This window comes from Camelus dromedarius, chromosome 28, assembly GCF_036321535.1.
Source record: "Camelus dromedarius isolate mCamDro1 chromosome 28, mCamDro1.pat, whole genome shotgun sequence".
NCBI classification, from domain to species: domain Eukaryota; kingdom Metazoa; phylum Chordata; class Mammalia; order Artiodactyla; family Camelidae; genus Camelus; species Camelus dromedarius.
In genome coordinates, this window is record NC_087463.1 from 14,690,332 (window position 1) to 14,708,564 (window position 18,233).

The following is an 18,233-nucleotide window of genomic DNA, read 5'->3' on the forward strand; positions in this document are numbered from 1 at the left end:
GTGCCCGCCCCGGCGAGGCGGGGAGGGTCCCCTCCGGGCGCCAGGAGAGAGGAGGCGGAGGAGGGGGCGGAGAGAGCGGGGGCCGGGAGGGAGCGAGAGAGGGGGCGGGCGAGCCGGGTTCCAGAGATTCGAGAGCAGGCTCGGAGAGGGGCGGAGAGCGGCGGGCGAGCGGGGAGGGAAGGAAAGCCCGGCGGGCTCCGCGTCGCCGCTGCCGCCCGCTGCTCCGCGCGCTCTCGGCCCGCCGGCCCGCACGGCCCCGCAGCCTTCCGGGAGGAAGCGGCGCAGGCAGCGGCCGAGGCGCGCGCGCTCGGGCTCTCTCACCTGCCGGCGCCCGGCGGGACGTGCGCAGGGCCGGGCGCAGGGCCGACCGGCCCCGGAGGAGGAGGGAAGACCCGGCCGCCCGCGCCGCAGCCCAGCCGCCCGGGAGCGCCGGCTCCATGGCGACCGGGCTCGGGGAGCCGGTCTACGGACTTTCGGAAGACGAGGTGAGCGGCGCCCCCTTCCCGACGGGACTCCCCGGGGAGTTCCTGCCCGGCGACGGCAGGGGGTGGGGACTGGGACGACCCCCGGGGTGCGCGTACTCCGCGCCTGCCGGGGAACCCCAAAGGCGGGAGCGCCTTGGAGCGGGGTCCTGGCGGGGTGCTCGCTTCTTCCGCCCGCCGCCCTCTCCCTCCGGTCCAGCGCATTGTTTGTAAATAAAGCAGCGCGAAGCCCCGCGAGCAGAGGGATTGCTTGCCGCTCCTCGCCTTTGGCTGGGAAGAGGGCGCGTGCGCCTCTCTGCCCGCGCCTACCTTTCCTCCGAGCCGCGTCTCCCCGTGCTGTGGGGCAACTTTCCGCCTTACGCCCCTGCAGCTTGGGAGTCCATGATGTGTGTCACGTCTAGGTCGCGGCAGGAGACCCTCGCCACGTGGGGGAGCCTGGGGTCGCGAGGGAACCTGAATTGTTTCCCCCTGGAACTTTCTTTTTAACGAGTGTCAGCAAGTGCTCTGATGCATGTGTGTGTTGGTTACGGAGGGAGCCGGTGAAACACTCGGAGCTGTGCATGTCCGACCCTCTGTCTTGCAGAGTCTAAAGCCAGGAGTGTGATTTCGGGGTCTTTTGGGTGGCAAGGAGTAGATCTGGGATAATGGCAGGTGCTACTGGAAACTTGGAGGAAGCTTCAGCCCTGCCATTTTTTTCCTCCCAAGGATCCAAAGCCCAGCACCTCCGGGGTGAGTGGAGAGATGAAAGCTCAATTGATCCTTTTTATTGATGAAGCGAATTAAGTAAGCCACGCCCCCGGGGCTGTTGATTTGACTGGAAAGGGCTTTGTTTATACCCTCACTCTCTCCTTGCGGGTTCCCACTCCCCCCTTTTGAGACGATCCTGCTAAATCACTGCTAAGCCCTCTCCCGACCAGCCACACTCGGCTCTTATTGGTGTGTTGCTCTGCCAAAAAGGGGGGTGGGAGAGTGTCGCTGGCGCGGCGTGACAGGCAGGCTGGATGGAGCAGGTAGGAGGGGTTTGCCATCTGGCGGGGTGCGCGCTTAGGTCTGGCTTGCCTTTCGAGAGGTGAATTTACAACCCATGAAGCATTACTCAGCAGGGAGGTATTTCCTATGGTTGTGCATTTCATGAAAAATTAATGCCTGGAAATTCAAAGATTTCTGGATTTCTCTTTCTTCCTTTCTGTTTTCTGAGGTCTCCTCTTTCTCGGGTGATGGGGGTGGGGTTAATAGGCTCTTATCTGAGACGTGAGAACGTTATGGCTTCCCTCTCACCAGCTTTCCTATCCTGGTACTGTGTGTGTGTGTGTTTGTGTGTTCGCGCTTCTAGGTGTGTAATGGCATAGGTGTCTTAGGGTGGGGAGGGTGTTCGGGGATGCTTTTTTTTTTGTTTTTCCTTAATGGTGCTAGGTAAAGCTTGTTGTGGTATTTCTTTTATCAAAGAATGATCACAATGCAAATAATGTGTGATTGGCGTTTCCCATCATTTTGCCATGCTGTGCTTGTATAAAATATTCCCCCCTTTCTGTGCAGTTACCTGGGGATGGGTGAAAAGTAGTGTTGTTTCATTTACCCAGGGGGATCACCTCTCCCTCTTGTCTCTCCTTTTTGAGGTGCTTTCTCTTTCATTCTCTACTTCTCCGTTTAATTAGTAGCAGTAGAGGGCAGGCAGTGAGCTTTTAGGAAGGTGGTGAGACACAGGCATTCCCAAACAAAGGGGCTTGAAGTACTGTGGCTGCTCAAGACAGCTGCTTTTCATCTTAGGTCTTTTTAAAAAATTACATGATCATTCTTAAAAATCTCTGTGGAAAAAGATTTTTAATGAGCATTTTGGGAAATGCAGCAGCGTAAATGAATCACATGCATGCCAGTGTTTGTGCTTTGTCTGCATTTACAGCTAGTGTCAGAATCTACCTAGAGCGCCTCTTACCACTTTTGTCTGAATGAGCTGAATACTGGTGTTTAGGGTCAAAGTGAAGGATGGAATGTAAACCGAATCGGGGTGTGTGTGTATGTTTGTGTGTGACTGGCTTCACTCCTGCTTGTTACTGGAGGTCTACTGGGGCTGTATAGGGAATAAACAGCAAGAAGTGATGAGGAAATTATATTGATTAAATGATGGCCATGTTGCTGGTGCTGTTTAATTCCACGTACACTATGTTACAAAAGACAAGTCATATCTGTCTTTTCTCAGTTTCTCCTATCAGTGGGGGCAGGGTTGTTTTGATGACTTCACATTTCTACGGTATTTGTTTTTTATGGGAGGTTTCATGCTGTCGGGTTGCCCTTCGGAAGATCAGGGGTTGCCTTCGTAGAATATTAACAAGAAAGTTTTGAATTTGCACAGCTTGTTTTGTCTCTCTGAATTGGTCTGTGTGAGGAAACAAATGGGAGGTTTTTTAACAGACTCTTAAAGTGGATGCCTGATGTAACAAATGGCAGGGTGGTTTTTCCAGGGCGTATTAAATATGGGGGCACTTCGGTTCATGCACTTGGTGTGCTGCAGAACATCACACATGAAGATATTTTGATTGCTTCATGGCAGAGTCACCTCATAAACCTCTTAGCAAAATAGGCATTTGTACCTAGCAAATTTCTTAAAAGTAAGTTTGTATTTTCCTTGGAGGCTGGTGAAGAGCGTTGTGTGTTTGGAGTGCACTTAGTTGTGTCCCATCTCTGAAAGACTCTTTAGCTCTAAGTACTGCTGGTGAAGCGTTGCATTAACCTAGAAAATCGCGGGATGCCGAGACAGAGGGCATTGTTCTAGGTCTGTCCAGCTTGTCGAATGAAAGGGATTAAATGTGGGCTTTGCTTGTGTGAGCGCATGTGCTGTTTATTGTGTCTTTCTGGCTGGGGTTCCTCTGGTGAGCTATAGTTCATATTCACCCGGATTCAAATTAGGTCCATTTGGGTAATCAAATTTGCAGTTGCTATCAGATGAAGGACTTCTGGTATTGGCGGGGTTAGCAAACTAACCATATTTCTGATTCAGGGCCCAGAATCAGATTTGGTTTGGAATTAGAACAGTTTGGACCACTTTCTGCATTTGGCCTAGTTCCTTGACGGATTTTTGTTTTGCGTTTTGTTTTTATTTATTTTTTTGGTGATCTGCAGCACATTTTGGCACAATTTACTTGTGAATGTTGCTCTTAACCTTCTGAAATCTTTTATTATAACATCTCAGAAAGGTATCCTTTATTTAACAGATTTTCTGGTGGATGAAAGTTAGAGAACTTTCTCCTTAGGTATGGCATTTAGATTTTTTTTTTTTTTGGTGGTTAGAATGAGGCACATTGCTTAGAGATGAAGGCTAGGCTGACAGGGGATGGTACTTTGATACCCTCCCTCTTTATTTTATACAAACGACGATAGTGGGCTAATGTGTCATGTGCTTTCTTTGCACTTGGCACTGTATTGGGCCTTAATGCGATGGCTATCTCGTTTAATCCTCATAGGAACCCAATGAGGTATGCTGTGATTTATATATGAGGAATGGAGGCTCAGAGAAGTTAAGTGACCTGTATGAGGACACACAGCAAGTAAGGTGTAGAACCAAGATTTGAACCCAGTTCTAGTGATTCCAAGACCCTAGTTTTTTTTTTTAACATGCTCCCTCTCTTCCAGGTATCTTGAAAGGTCTTCATAACAGGATAATATAAGATAGAGGCAAATGTCAGAGATTGTAAACTGATGGCTTCTAGGCCAGAATTCACTATGTGCCCTGCTTAGTATCATCTCCATAGTGATGGTGTTTTTTTTTTTAAATTGAAGTATAGTTGATTTACGATGTTTCAGGTGTACAGCAAAGTGATTCAGTTATACATATACACATTTATATATTCTTTTTCAGATTCTTTTCCATTATAGGTTTTTACAAGATATTGAATGTAGTTCCCTGCACTATACAGTAGGTCCTTGTTGTTTATTTTATATATAGTAGGTTGTATCTGTTAGTCCCAAACTCCTGATTTATCCCTCCTCCCCCTGCTTTCCCCTTTGGTAACCATAAGTTTGTTTTCTGTGTATGTGAGTCTATTTCTGCTTTGTGAAATAAGTTCATTTGTATCTATAGTATTTTAAAACGGGGAGATTTTCATGGGAAAACGGTCAAAATCTGACTTCATTGGGTCTTCATTCTCACCTGGAAACGATTAGTGGGTCTGAGTCATAGCCCTTGAGATATGGCAGCTGTGCTGTAGTTGCCACAGTCTCCCCTGCTCCCTATTGTCTTAGAGGTCTTCCTGTTTATTTGTGTATAATTACTCACTTCATCACAAACATTTAAGGTTACCCTTTGGCATAGGTATCATTTTCTTTACTCAAGATGCTGTCAATTTTAAGATGCACCACGTGTTACGTACCGCTTAGAAAAGGAAAAAAAAAAACTTGTCAGGCTGTGATAACTGTTGATTTTATGAAGCATTATTATTTTAGGGATGTTAAAATATGAAGACAAAGATGTTTTAGAATTCATAAATTACTCTCATTGGAAGCCTAAGATAACCCTAAGTCACCAGTTTCAATGCCCCTAGTCAGTCAACAGTTTTAGTCAACTGCCGATCAGATTTCTGCCCTTTTGTCTCTGAGGAAAGGGCTAGAATAAGGGAAATGCTCTTAAGTGGGCATCAGCAGAAGAAAGACAGGGAGCCTTGGTGATGTGCCCCTCTGACTAGCCATCTGTGAATCATTAAGAATAGTCGTTAATTTATAGAATGTGGTCCATGTGTATTTTCAAGAGATTACTTGAGAAACCCTGCAGGCCAGCTTTGCAGCTGTGCAAAAAATGGTCACAAGATGGCTTTCAGAAATTACAGTTTAGGTATTGTTTGGAGCTGAAGGAGGATGCTGAAAGGCTGCTCCCCAGAAGCTTCGACTTGCCCATTCATTCCAACTGCATGTGCCTGAGTCAGGCCAAGCACTGCTGGTTGGAGAGCTCCTCTATCCAGGACTCCAGGACTCAGGCTAGCCCAGTTAATCTGTGTCATTCCTGCTAATGTTTAAGAAACACACCCTAAAAGGGCCTCAGCTTTATGGTGGCGTTTGAAAGCAGTTTTTAAAATTGGCAAGTATACCATATTGTAGATTTTATGAAGCATCATTATTTCTCTTTAGGTTTTTCTTTTCTTAAAGGGTTCTATGGAATTTGTAGAAATTGACATTTTAATTTATATTCTGTTTAGTTTTATTGTCAAAGTGTTTATTCGAATTATGCCGTCACTGGAAAGTAGTTTCCTTAAGGAATATGTAAAGACATGAGGACAGTGGCAAATGAGAATCCGCCGATGATGGCAGTTTCTTTACCATACAGAATGCAATTTAAAGGGAAGCGGTTGAATGGTGCCAGGGCATCTCTTCAATGCACTGAGTCCCGGCATCACTGGGAAACTTCCTTGGAAAGTTGTTGGGGGCTTCTGGGAGCATCAGTGTGCTTGGTATATATTCAGGGGATACATGAATAATCTCAAGGAAGAAATCTCTAGCGTTAAGAATGGTTTTCGATTGTGACATCATCACAGCAATACTTCTGAGCTCCTGCTAAATGGCTTCTACACTTACCATGGGGGGAAGAAACTATGCTCATTGCTAATTAATAACTTTTCTGTAATGTGCTGTTATTTAAATAAGACCATACAATCATGATTATATGGGACTGGTGGAAGAAACAAATTAATTTCTTTTCAATAGATTGAAATCACATCAAAATTTTTTGTTTTATGTTAAAAAGATATTTAAGCAGGTTTTATTGTTGCCCTTGAATTTTGGGTCCTAGACAACTAGCAGTAGTCAAAAGAGATCCTAACTTAAGAGTTTTTAAGCTTTTTGATGCTGTAGGTCTTTGAATAAGTGTTTTTATCTTACTGATATATTTGTGAATTGGTAATAAAGCAGATTACATAGTGATCTTTTAACAATCCACATAAAAGAGGATTAAAATAGTAAATGAAAGTGTTGATATTAAGTGTTACGGTAGTAGAATTCACAGAGGGCAAGGGAAGTGTGACACAGTGTTGCTTTCTGTTTTCATACTGATTCTCTTCCAGGTCACGGTATAGACAAATACATTTCATTTTCTGACTATAGGTGGCAATGTTTGTACTGTTTCTGTTTAATGATGTTAACCGTTGGTTTGGGAGTTGCTTGTTGGCGGAATATGGACATTGGAGCATAATTTAGAGATGAGGATAAAGAAACTAGACTTAGAAAACAGTATTTTCCTACAGACTAAAAAGAGAAATCAGTTCTGTAATAAAAACACCTAAAGTGGTATTTCTCAGTGTGGAAAATAGCAGGAATCGTCTGTTTTCCAAGTTTCCCATGCTCCCTCTTACCCAGGACATTAAAACTTGGGAAAGGCACAAATCCAAAAGGCATTTGGATTTGTGGGGGAAAAGCCCCCATGACATACAAACACACAGAAAAGGTCCTTTGAGAAGTGCTGTCATATCCTTTCTTCTTGGGTGCTTAGGGACCTTCTAAATAATTCTAGTATGTTGCACGGACGGTTCCATAATTGCTGACGTTGACTTTGAGAAGGAACTGATAACTCTCACTGCTCCCAGTCGTTGGATTGCTGGAGATATTCTTGGTTCCTGAGGCAAGACTGTGGCTCAGGTTCTAGCAGAGAGAAAAGCAGTGGTTAAAGATCTTGGACACTTATTTCACGAAAACATAGGATCTCGTTATAGTCGTAACGTTTTGTCCTGTAGCCGAGTGGCCTGAATGCCTCCTATTACTGTAATACTTTGAGGTGAGAAAAGCCACATTACATAAGCATGTCTGGGGTAACGAGCTTAAATTTGACACTTCAGTCGACTTTTTGTCCCTGACTTCAGAGTCCCATATTGATTCAGAACTGGCCAAGTTTAACGGAGAGGCTATCAGATTCCCTTGCTGTCATCAAAATCACGGTTTGGTGGCTTCTTGGCAGGCAAGCATCCACTGAGAGACTTCGTATTCTTTTTATACTTCCTGTTCTCCAAGAAAAAAGGGCCATTCAAAAATGAGTTTTCTCTTAGTGTAAAACGCTGCAATGTGAAATCCGTCCTGTGGAGGTGAAACTTGGCCGGGCTTGTAGAGGCGGTGGTCCCAGGAAGGGGATGAACGAATGCGAGAAACAGCCCCATTGCTAGTTAGGGTGGTGGCCCATCACCCGGGATGCATCAGGGCTCCTGCTGCCCTGTGGCTTCCCAGGTACACGGAAGTGAAGTTTTGATGGATCGCTCGTTTGGCTCAGGCACGTGGGTACCATCATGTGCTCCATCATCTCCTTCTGTGTGATTGGGTCCCTCCTGACTGAGGAAGCAGACCTGGAGGGGACCCCGTGGAGCAGCAGCAAGGGCTTGAGTTGTGCCTCCGATTCTTGGTCTTGCCTTTGTTAATACAGTTTTCACATTTTAATTATATTCCCCGTGCTCAGCCTCATGCAAGCCTGTCTCTTCCTGGTCTGCCCGGATGTGGTTCTGGGTCACGCTGTGTGTCTCTGAGAGCACTTTGTAAAGCTGGCCTTGCCCCTGTGGGCGAGGGGGCTGCAGTGGGAGAGACAGGCCACGCGGAACCACCCTGGTGCAACATCTGTTTTAATGTTTTAAAACTCAAAGTTAAACCATTTTTGAGTGATCTAGGTGATTGATTAAAAGTCTTTGACAGTCCGTTTTGGCAACCACCAGCATGAGGACTCTGGTGAAGACAGCCTTGCGTCCCAGGTAACGTAGCAGAAGATGAAAAGCTCCTCTTCTAAGTTTTCCTGTTGTTTGACTGAAGATGTTTGTACTGAAGGGCTCCTTGTCTTTACGTGTATTAAGTTTTGTTTTGCTTTTGAGTGCTGGAAGTCACTTTGGTTTTTCAGAAAATGAAAGCAAGCCGAAGCTACTTAGAGAAGTATTTGGCTTCGTAAGCACTCAGTATTAACTATTCATGAAGAAAGTGGATGTCTGTGTGTCCCACTGAATTAAAAGTTGCACATACTTATGAATCTCCCAACTACCTTTAGCTCCTGAGGAACGGAGATCTGTTGAGAATCCTGCGCTGTGTTTTCTAAGTCTCCACTTTGCTCTCTCTCTGTTAATCAGTGGTTTAACTTCAGGTGTCCTCAGAGTACTAACTTCATCTTTGGCAGTTCGGTTTGGAAAGGGGAAGGGATGTGGGGTTTAAGGTGAAAAAAGGCAAAACCGAGAATTGGTTTGCTTACTTTTATCCTTTCTTCTCTTTCCTTTGGTGCTTTGTGGACTGTGAGTGATAATTGGAGGCAGCCGTAATTACAGTCCGTCAGTTGGTGTTTGAACTCTGACCTGGCTGTATTTCCTCCCCGCCTGTTGAGTCCCGAGGAGAGATGAATGTGGTTTTTGAATTAAGCTGTATCTACAGGGAGCTGAACTCTGCATGTTGACTTTGAGTTCTAGCGTATGTTCATGTTGATAACTTGAGAGATCGGGCTGCACTGCCTGCCTTTGGAATAGATGTCTTAGTCGTCAGTGAATGTTACTAGCGAAAGAGAACACGTAAGCTGGGACTAAAAGCCTTTGCTTCTTTGCTTGGAGAAGTGAGATAGAAAAGTATTTATTGTGTAGCTGTCGGGGTGGCGGGTGGGGTGGGGAGATATCAAAGAATATTTAATAACATGGAGATGTCAGTAATATAATATTAAGTGGGAAAAGTAGTTTACAAAACAGTGCACTGTTTCTGCAGAACAGTAGAATCCTATTGTGGTTAAAAGTGTGCAAAGAAAAAATGGCTAGGAATAGATCCCAGGATGTTGACGACAGTTACCTTTGAGCAAAGAGGTTACAGGTAATTTTTATTGTTTTTGCTTGCTTAATGTTTTGTATATTTCTACAATGAACTTTTTTTTCTTAACATAAAAGTTAAGTCTAAAAATGAGGTAGAAAGAAACCTCGCAAACGCATGTACTTCAGGCTTCAGGTAGAACCTAGAGCATTTGTTCAGTACAGATACTGATAGTGTTTGTTCAGTTGAGCAGGTTTTATCAACGGCCCACTTTGTGCTTTGTATCTGAAGACTTCAAGGTCATTGTACCGTGACTTGTGCCTTTTAGGAGCTCCCCGAGGTGGGAAGTGGAGGGAGAGGTAAAGGGTTGGATTTTTTTTTCAGAAAAAGTGGCTGGCAGATTATATTCTTTTTTTTTTTTTCCCCCACTCGCAGCTTGTAAACTAGATGTTTCATTTTCTCCACTCTGGACACTTAAAATTTGCATTTTCATCCTTTTTGACACTATGATTGCATAAAAGTCATTTAAATCTTTAGTGTTGTGACTTTTTTTGTGTGTGTACTATGAAGATTGTGGCCTGTGGTCAGACTTAAATTTGTTTTTTTTGTTTTTGTTTGCTTGGGTTTTGTGTGAGAGGTCTTGTCGTCACCTGATGGTAGCATTGAGTGGTTTTTACCAACATGGTAACTAGGCTTAGCTACAGTCATTGGTACAAATAACAAAGTGGCTGGAAGCCCTTCTTGTTTTGCCTTAGAGCTGACTTGTAACGTCCCTCAATGGTCGGTGTTTTCCCGAAGTAGGTTTCCTGGTGGTTCCTTCCTGAACAAAAGGGTAGAGAAAGCAAATACTGTGTTATGTCTAACCTGGGACGTGTCTTTATTTCTGCTCGCCGTCAGCCTTGTAGTATCTCTGAAATGAGGGTGCACCTTACAGTTGATATGTGTGTTTAATGTGGAGGTAGGTTCCTGGGGCTTATACCACCCTCTCCCCCACATCCCTCATCCCCTCAAAGTTACAGCGGACGGGTGATGATGGTATCTTAGAATTGTGGCACTTGGGCTGTCCAGTCTCAACTCAGGTATTATGATATGTTCTTGGTAGTTGTCTTGGAGATTCTAACCTTATCCCTCTTGTTCAGTTATGGTGTGCCTATTAAGAAGCGCCCACCTGGACAGTAGGACATGTGCCAGCTCAGTGACATCATCATGGAATCCAGTTCATTTTTCTCCGCTCCACTCTCTACAGCCTGGCCCTTTTCAGAGGCTTTATAGGTGTAAGAGTGGCTGCCAATGGCAGTTAGAGCTTTGTTCTCTTTTTCTACTTGCAGAGGAAAGATAATCGCTTCCTGTGGCTTTCTGTTTAAGATTAAGGAATTCTCATTCCCGTAATCACCCAGGAAATCTCTTGTTCTGTCTCATTGGCCCACAGGGGCCTAGAACTGCTCATCCCTCACCCAGCCAGTGGGAAGGAGGGGGTGGAATTACCTTTATTACCTTAATGGTCCAGCCCTTGAGCTGGGGTGAACTCCACGATGACCCTACAGCGGATGGACAATTCATCTGCCTTCAGATACATACACCTTTAGAAACGTCCACGGCTTCGTGAAGTCACATGATCCCCTGTCCCCAGGGAGGCAGCCCAGATAGTCACGGAAGTACTGCAAGCATCTCTGGGTGATCCACTGTCACTTCTCTCCCACCTGAAAGTGTTCCCCATCACGAGTGCGTGTGCCTTTCGCACAGTGAGGCTGGACAAACCGAAACGTTCGAGTTTGGAGTGGAGGAAGGTTTGTTACAGGGCCGAGCAAGAAGAATGGGTGGCTCATGCCCCCCAAACCCTGAACTCTCCCGGAAGGGTTTCAGCAAAGCATGTTGCAGGGCCACATGAGGGAGACGGGTTGCAGCGTGTGTGATCAGCTCGTGCACAATCCTCTGACTGGTTGATGTTGAAGTAACCGTGTGGTTAACATCAATCCTTAGGCTCCAGAAGGTCTGGGGCCTACTGCTTACAATCAGATCATCAAGTAGTTAATTTCTTCAATTTAGCATCTGAAAAACTCAGGAAGTGGGCATGGGGTACTGTTATCTGGGTACTTCCTGGAGGAGCTACAGCAGAGGACGTAGGGGAGGGGTCTGTCCCAGGAAGGCCCTATAGGGTCCTGCTTGGTTACAAAAGGAGGTTTTCTGTTTTGTTTTTTTTTTAAGGTCTGGTGACTTACGGCTTAATAGGTTACAACCCCTGCCAAACCATCCAGCCTCCAGCAGTGAAGAAGGAACAGGATACTATGATAAATGTCCCATTTGGAGAGGCAGAAAATAAGGGAGCTCAGCATGTGGTTTGCTGGCAGAACAGGAATAGCCTGGAGTTCTGGCCTTGGTCAGCCGGTCGGGCAACTTCCGCCTCTGCTGCATTATGTCCAGTGTGAGCATCTCCCTTGGTCCTTGTCCCCTACAGCCGCCTCTGGACGGACGGGGACTGGCAGAGGGCCTCCTCTTGGGTCCTGCCGGGGTGTGAGTCTGGGACTTCAGGGTTGTTTGGGCGTTGAGCAGCCGCAGGCTGGCATCAGATTGGCTGTATTGCTCCCATGAAAACTTAGGGTCGGGATATTTTTGGCTTCCAGTCAATTCCAAGGGCTGGTAATGACAGCCAGTGATCTTACCTAGGTGAAGTCTCTGGCTCTGGAGATTTCTGTGTCTTAGTGACAGGTCTCTATACCCTGCTCATCCCATTGTTGGCTGTCTGGCAGTGATTTTTAAAATAGCCTCGAACGAAGAGGCACGCCTTTTGGGTCCCGCAGACAACAGGGCACTTGAACCGACTCTGCTATTCAGAATGACTCGCTTCCCCAGACTGGGATTGTGGGGCTCACAGGACCCTCTCCCTGCCCCACCCACCTTGGCAGTTCCAATTTTATTTACAGCATTTCTTTTTATACAAAACCTGTGATAGTTAGAGCTCTTGAATGCAAGCAACAGTGACCAGTTCTGGCGAATTTAAGCTCAAGGGGATTTATCGAAGGTATTTGCCATGACACGGAAGTACCTGTAAAGCTGGAGAGCCAGGCCTGGACAGTGGTCAGGGACTGAGGGAGGCTAGAGACCCAGAATTGCAGCCAGAGAACCCACAGGAATCGTCTGACTAGGGCTCCTGGGCTCCCAGACCGTGAGCGCCCCCTCCGACACCGCTTCCCACCCATCTCCCGATGCTTTGGGGAGGGGCTCCTCTTGGCATAGCTCCATCAGCTCTCCTGTCTCCTACCTGTGTTGGGGGTCCTCACAGCCACTCTCAGGCTCAGTGATTCAGTAGAAAGACTCCCAAGACCCAGAAGTTGGTACACTCACAGTTATGGTATATTACAGCGCAAGGAAAACAAAGCAAAATCAGTGAAGGGAAAAAGATGCATGGAGTGATGCGTGGAAGAAACCAGGCGGGAGCTGCCGAGAGTCCTCCCCCAGCAGCAGCACACAGGATGCGCTTAATTCCTCCAGCAACTGCTGCGACAACATGTATGAAATGCCGTCTACCAGGGACTCTCATTGGAGACTCAGTGCCCAGGCTTCCTCCTGGGGACTGATCGTGTAACTGCCGTCTGCCTGCCACGTACTAAATTCCAGGCTCCCAGAGGAAGGGCAGGTATTTCGCAGACAGTCTCAGCACAATGAGGCACAGTTACCATTAAGGGAACATGTTATATCCGTGGGGGGAGCTGTTTTGCATTCAAGTTCCCAGCACACAGCCAAGAGCCAGTCTCGCAAACAGGCCTCTCTAAGGATAGCAGCCTTAGGCCCGCTGCACCGGTTCCTTTCTGCCCTCTACTCCTGTGAGCCCCTGGTAGGAAGGCTCAGGCAGGAGCCTCTGATCGGCCAAACAAAACCTTGAGTTCACACCCTTGCTGCTGGGGGAGGGGTGTGATGGGTCTGTTTCTTCCCTTTTTTAACTTTTGGTTTCTGTAATGGGAGACGGGCCCAGCTTCCCACCAGAACTGACACGGGGACTCCCCAGATGCCGGAAGTGGCTTCTCATGCTGGGAAGCGTAGCATCTCTCTTTCCCCAACGAAAACCTCTCTCAGCACGAATGAGGCCCCGCTGCACAGTGAGTGAAGGGTTGCAGCGGTGAGGCTGGGTGGTGTGAGCATTTGCCATCCCAGCATCAGGGAGGCTGTGACATGGTTTTGCAAATTTCATGTCCTCCAGAGGGGCAGGGTGCATCCCTGGGTGCTGTAGAGGTGCACAAGCTCTCCAGGAGCCGACAGGAGGACAGAGGACACGGCAGTTCAGCTGAGCCCTGAGTGAGGTGTTGACAACTCCTCGAGGTTTAGGGACAGACTATTCCAGATGGGGGGAAATAGCAGACAAAGGCAACAAGCTTGAGGAACAGAGAGAAAGGTGGTGGGCCAGGAGCATGGGGGGTGGCAGGGACTGGCAGGTGGTGAGGTTGGGAAGTGGGAGGGGGACAGAGGCCAGATCGGGAGGGTTGGGAAGCTGTCGGAGGGTTTTAAGCAGGATCTGATTTGAGACTGGAAGCGACTCCATGGAGAAAGGATTGTTGGGGGAAGGCTGAGAATGGAAGCAGGGAGACCAGTGTGGAAATTCTAGTGCTGGTTGGTTGGGAGGTGGTGGTAGACTGGGCTTCGAGGAAGGGCCCGTGGAGTGTGGTGAAGTGGTTGGATTTGGTGCGTATTTTGGAGGAATTGCCTGGAACTTGTTGGACAGATGAAGATATCCCAGGATTCTGGTGGGTGCAGTGTCAGTTACTGAGAGGAGGATGGAGAGGAATAAGATTAGAGGGGAGTAGGGAAGCCCAAAGGTCTATTTTGATTAGGTTGAGGGTAATGTACTTAGCATCCAGGTGATGCCAGCAAGCAGGTAGGTAGAAGCATCTGGAGCCTACTGGCCTAGTGGAGCTGTCCGGGCAGGGATGGGACGTTGGGGTCCTCTGCATATGGTTAGCTTGTGAGACCTCAGAACTGGGGGAGATGACTAGAGGAGAGAGCAAGCCTTGGGTCCACCAGCCTTTGGAGGTCTGGGTGAGGAGGTGTGGCCAGTGAGGTGGGCTGTCCTCCACCAGGTGTGGTGTCAGGAAAGCTGCCAGGGGAGTGGGATGGTCGGCGGCCTCCGGGGCGGTGGAGGGCAGGTGATCGGAGGACAGTGCATGTGCCTGGACGTGGTGTGGAGGATGGGCTTGGTGGTCAGGAGGGTGGGAGGGGATGCCCCAGGGAGGAGAGGAAAGAATTGTGGGGACGCAGAGGCAACTCCTCAAAGGGGTTTTGCTGTGAACATGAGTGAAGAGACGTGGCTGCCGCCTAGCCAGGACACGGGTCCTGGGGGATGTTTTCTTTTCTCCAGTTTGGAGAGACCAGCGTGTGTGTGTGTGTGTGTGTGTGTGTGTGTGTGTGTGTGTGTGTGTCCGTCCGTCCGTCCGGAGGGAACCACGGTGTCTCACGGGAGTTCTCCGGGGAGCGGGGAGGAGGCACAGCCGAGGTCCAGGTGGCCAGAGTTGAAGGAGGGAAGTGGCTGCGTGTGAGCTGCCTTGTGGCCTGTGTCAGGGACCTGGGACTTTATCCCCTGAGGCCCCTTGAGGACCTGTGTAGGTCTGCTTTTGTGACACTCACCGTGCAGTAAGGGGAGGATGGATGTGGGGGGAGCGGGGCGGTGGGAGGTCCTGCAGGTGGCCAGGCAGAGTTTATGGTGATGACAGTGGAACAGGCGGGGGTGGGGGGTGCAAATGTAGTAGGCATTGGATTTAGTTGCTGATTGATTAGGTGAGAAAAAGGGAGGAGTCTAGAAAAATCCCCCAGGTTTCTTGTTTCAGAAGACCACATGGATGGGAGGAAGGGAAGAAATTTTTTAAATACTTATTAAATACCTGATGCAGTGGTTCTAAACTGGAAGGTAAACCCCTCTGCCCCCCGGGACACTTGGCCATGCCTGGAGACATTTTTGGCTGTCACATCTTGGGAGGGGCTACTGGCATCCAGTGGGCAGGCGGTGGTTTCCCTCCTGCTAAACATGCTCCGAGGCACAGGACAGCCCCCGCAATAAAGAACTTTCTGGCTCCAAATGCCTTTAGTGCCAGGATGGAAAAGCCCTGCTCTGGTATGTGTCAGTTGTACACGGCTGTCTAATTTAATCCATCAGCCAATCATGTGAGAGTATTAAATACTCTCACGTTTTTCAGATGAGAAAGCCAAGGCTTAGAGAGCATGGGTCACTTGGCCAAAGCTGCAGATCTTGCAAGTACCAGCATAGGAATTTGAACCCGGGTCTTCTCTGTGTCGCAGTGTAGACGTGCCCTTTTCGGCTCTCCCTGCTTTTTCATCCTCTCAGCGCCGCAGAGGAAGAGATGCACTGGGCTGTGGGGCTCTTTTTTCTGTGGTGCTGGCTCCAGACTGGAGGAGGCAGGAAGGAAGGTGGTTATTTATACTCAGCTCAGCATAGGATCGAATTTTCCAGACCTGAAGGTCTTAAAGCGGGGAGTTCACAAAAGTTATCACCATTTGGATGTTGGGTTTCTCCAGCAAATAGGAATACAGGAACGTGTACCATCTTTTTCTTTGAAAATACTACTGTTAAATTGAGGTAAAATAAAATGCAAAAGTTATCATTTTAAGCCCTGTTTATTCCTTGTCCATATTAACGATTGCAGCTCTCAGTTTGTTAATTACTGAGTATCCCTTAGGGAAGGGACACGGCAGAGAGGACGGGAGACTCATATGGGATTACTCTGGATTTAGAGATAGTAGCAGTGTCAAAAATACCTTGATTTGCCAGAGATAAGGAGCCCTTTTGAGAGTCAGTGTGTTTCAGCGTGGTCTGGGTTGATCAGACGGCTTTTGAGAGCTCAAGCTAGAGTGTGGGGTTTATAATTATCAGCTGCTGTCCACTTTTAATGATTATTATTCCGTTCCCGGGCAGCCTTCCTTGGTGGCTTGTGATAGTGGAATCTCGGGGACAGAATTCCCACAGTTGAACTCTTTATCATGCCATATTTCTGGTGTTTTCAAGGTTCTGCATTTCAAGATACAGTCTTTGGACGGTGATCTGAATGAGGCTGCCCTGATGATTGTGAAAGGGGGTTTTGTGAACATGATTTCTCTGTGTAGAACAGTCTTTGACCCTCAAGTGCTGTTTTGTATCTGGCTCCACAGCGCCCTGGTTCTTGGGCTGCTGGGACCATTCGGTGGGCCTGTAGTTTCTGTCCTTCACCCATCAGAGCTGTTGTCCTGAAGGGTGCTGAGGGCGCTGGGCCTCCTGCTGCTTTGGAGGAAAACTGTTGGCTGTACCTTCCAAATTGATGCCAACTCTGCTAGAAAGTAGAAGCTTAGGAGGGCACTGAGGGGGTTCCCACCATGGAGTTTGGTGAGCAAATAGCATGGCCTTCAGCTGTATGTTACGTTTTCATAGAAAATCAGGGGGGAAAAATGGGGAAAAGGAGGACTTGAAACTTTACACAGTTTGCTAGTTGCTGGCCTGGATTGTACTGTATACAACATTGAACTTGAGTGTGGTTTTTTTCTTGTCAGATTCCTTGTGTAAAGTCACACATTTAACATAAAAGTGGTAATAGGACATTTTGACAAAGAAATTGAAAAAGCAATCCATTAAAAGAACACTTCTAAATTTAGCTCTATACTAAGAATAATTGTAAAAATAACAAATATTTCATTCATTATATTAATATTACTCAGTGTTTACCTGATTGGGCTTAGATTTTTTTTTCTGCTTCAAGATTTCCCGTTGCGGAATACCTTAGTATAATATTGCTTGCTTTGGGAAGGACAATTAATTGTCAGTTTCCTTTTCTGAAGACAGCAGGCAGAAATTCTATAATTTTTTTTTTAAGCTTGAATAAAGTACACCCTCTTGTGAGAGAGAACATCAGTGAGGACTTAATGGGTTGACTTAAGTTATTTTTATTATAATGTTTCTTAAAATATATCCAAATATAAAAGGAGGAATGAACGTGTTTATAGTGCATGGATCACCATAACTGTCACTATAACCAACACACAGATTCATTGCAGATCTAATTCCCAGCCTGATTCAGTTCAAATTGACTGTATGATTTTAATGTGACAGGTGATGCTGATTTGTTAAAACCGCATCTGTCACCTGTGTTCAGGAGATACTGGCTGCTGGGACCAGTTTCCTTTTCCTGACCTGCCATGTGCCAGGTGGTGGTTACTCTCTGTGTTTTCCTTTACTTCATTATTCAGACTTCTGTTACACCATGTGCTGCTGGAGCATGAAGACATCACTGACCTGAAGTCTTGTTAGCTGGAGACACAGTAGAATTTCTGATGCCATCTTGATCGTGAATACAAAGACCAATTTTAGCCCCAGAAATCATGGTGAGTACGCCATTACTTAAGGTGGCCATGTCGGTCTAGAATGTGCTTGTATTAATATATTAAGACCACCGTGGCCTGAGGCTTCCTGTGCCAGATGTGGTCCTTGATCTCATCCAGCAGGGGAAGGAGTGGCTGTGATGCGTGGTGGAGCCTCTTTGGACAGCTGAGGTAGTTTGTCCATCAGGTCTGTCATCGCACGGCAGTGATTCATCAGGATCTGGGTGATTCTCACCTGGCCTGGTTAACACGTCTGCATTGAGAATGTCAGTGAGATCTACCTCATCTTGTGCCATGGTTGCTATTTGATCTTGCACCAGTCTTGTCTTTACTATTAAAGACAGCTTGGTACTGAGTATTTCCCCGGTAAAAGAACACAGTTTGTTTATGCCCTCACCTTTCCATTCCTTAGCAACCTTCTTTCCATTGTTGCCATCAGATGACCTTGCTGATTTTCCAAGTAGTAAATGCTTTTGTTGTTTTCAAGGCAAACAAAACCCAAGTTTTATTGGCTCTGGAATTCTGTGGCAGGGAAGGCACGCTCAGGTCTGGGTGCTCTGCTCAGTGTTGAGCTGGTGCCTCAGCTCACTCGTGGTTGCACTCTCCTGTCTAGCTTTAGGATTCCTGCCTTAAAAAAATTCCTCTCTCTTTGCTTATCTTAGCCAGGGGCAACAA

The 18,233-nt window shown here is 47.1% G+C and overlaps 1 protein-coding gene across 4 annotated transcripts in view; it reads left to right on the forward strand.

Annotated features, from left to right (window-relative positions):
- Positions 1 to 365: 365 nt before the first annotated feature.
- NEDD4L (NEDD4 like E3 ubiquitin protein ligase) overlaps positions 366 to 18,233 on the forward strand; it is a 299,087-nt gene continuing 281,219 nt past the window's right edge. Inside the window, exons 1-2 of one of the 4 annotated variants that reach the window (XM_064480368.1) lie at positions 7,989 to 8,188; positions 17,427 to 17,561. In XM_064480368.1, the coding sequence (XP_064336438.1) occupies positions 17,559 to 17,561 (3 nt within the window). In that variant the 5' untranslated portion in view covers positions 7,989 to 8,188; positions 17,427 to 17,558. Of the gene's footprint in view, positions 486 to 7,988; positions 8,189 to 13,288; positions 13,304 to 17,426; positions 17,562 to 18,233 lie in introns of those variants that run through there. The other 3 variants (XM_064480369.1, XM_031441829.2, XM_064480373.1) reach the window with 3 other exon arrangements.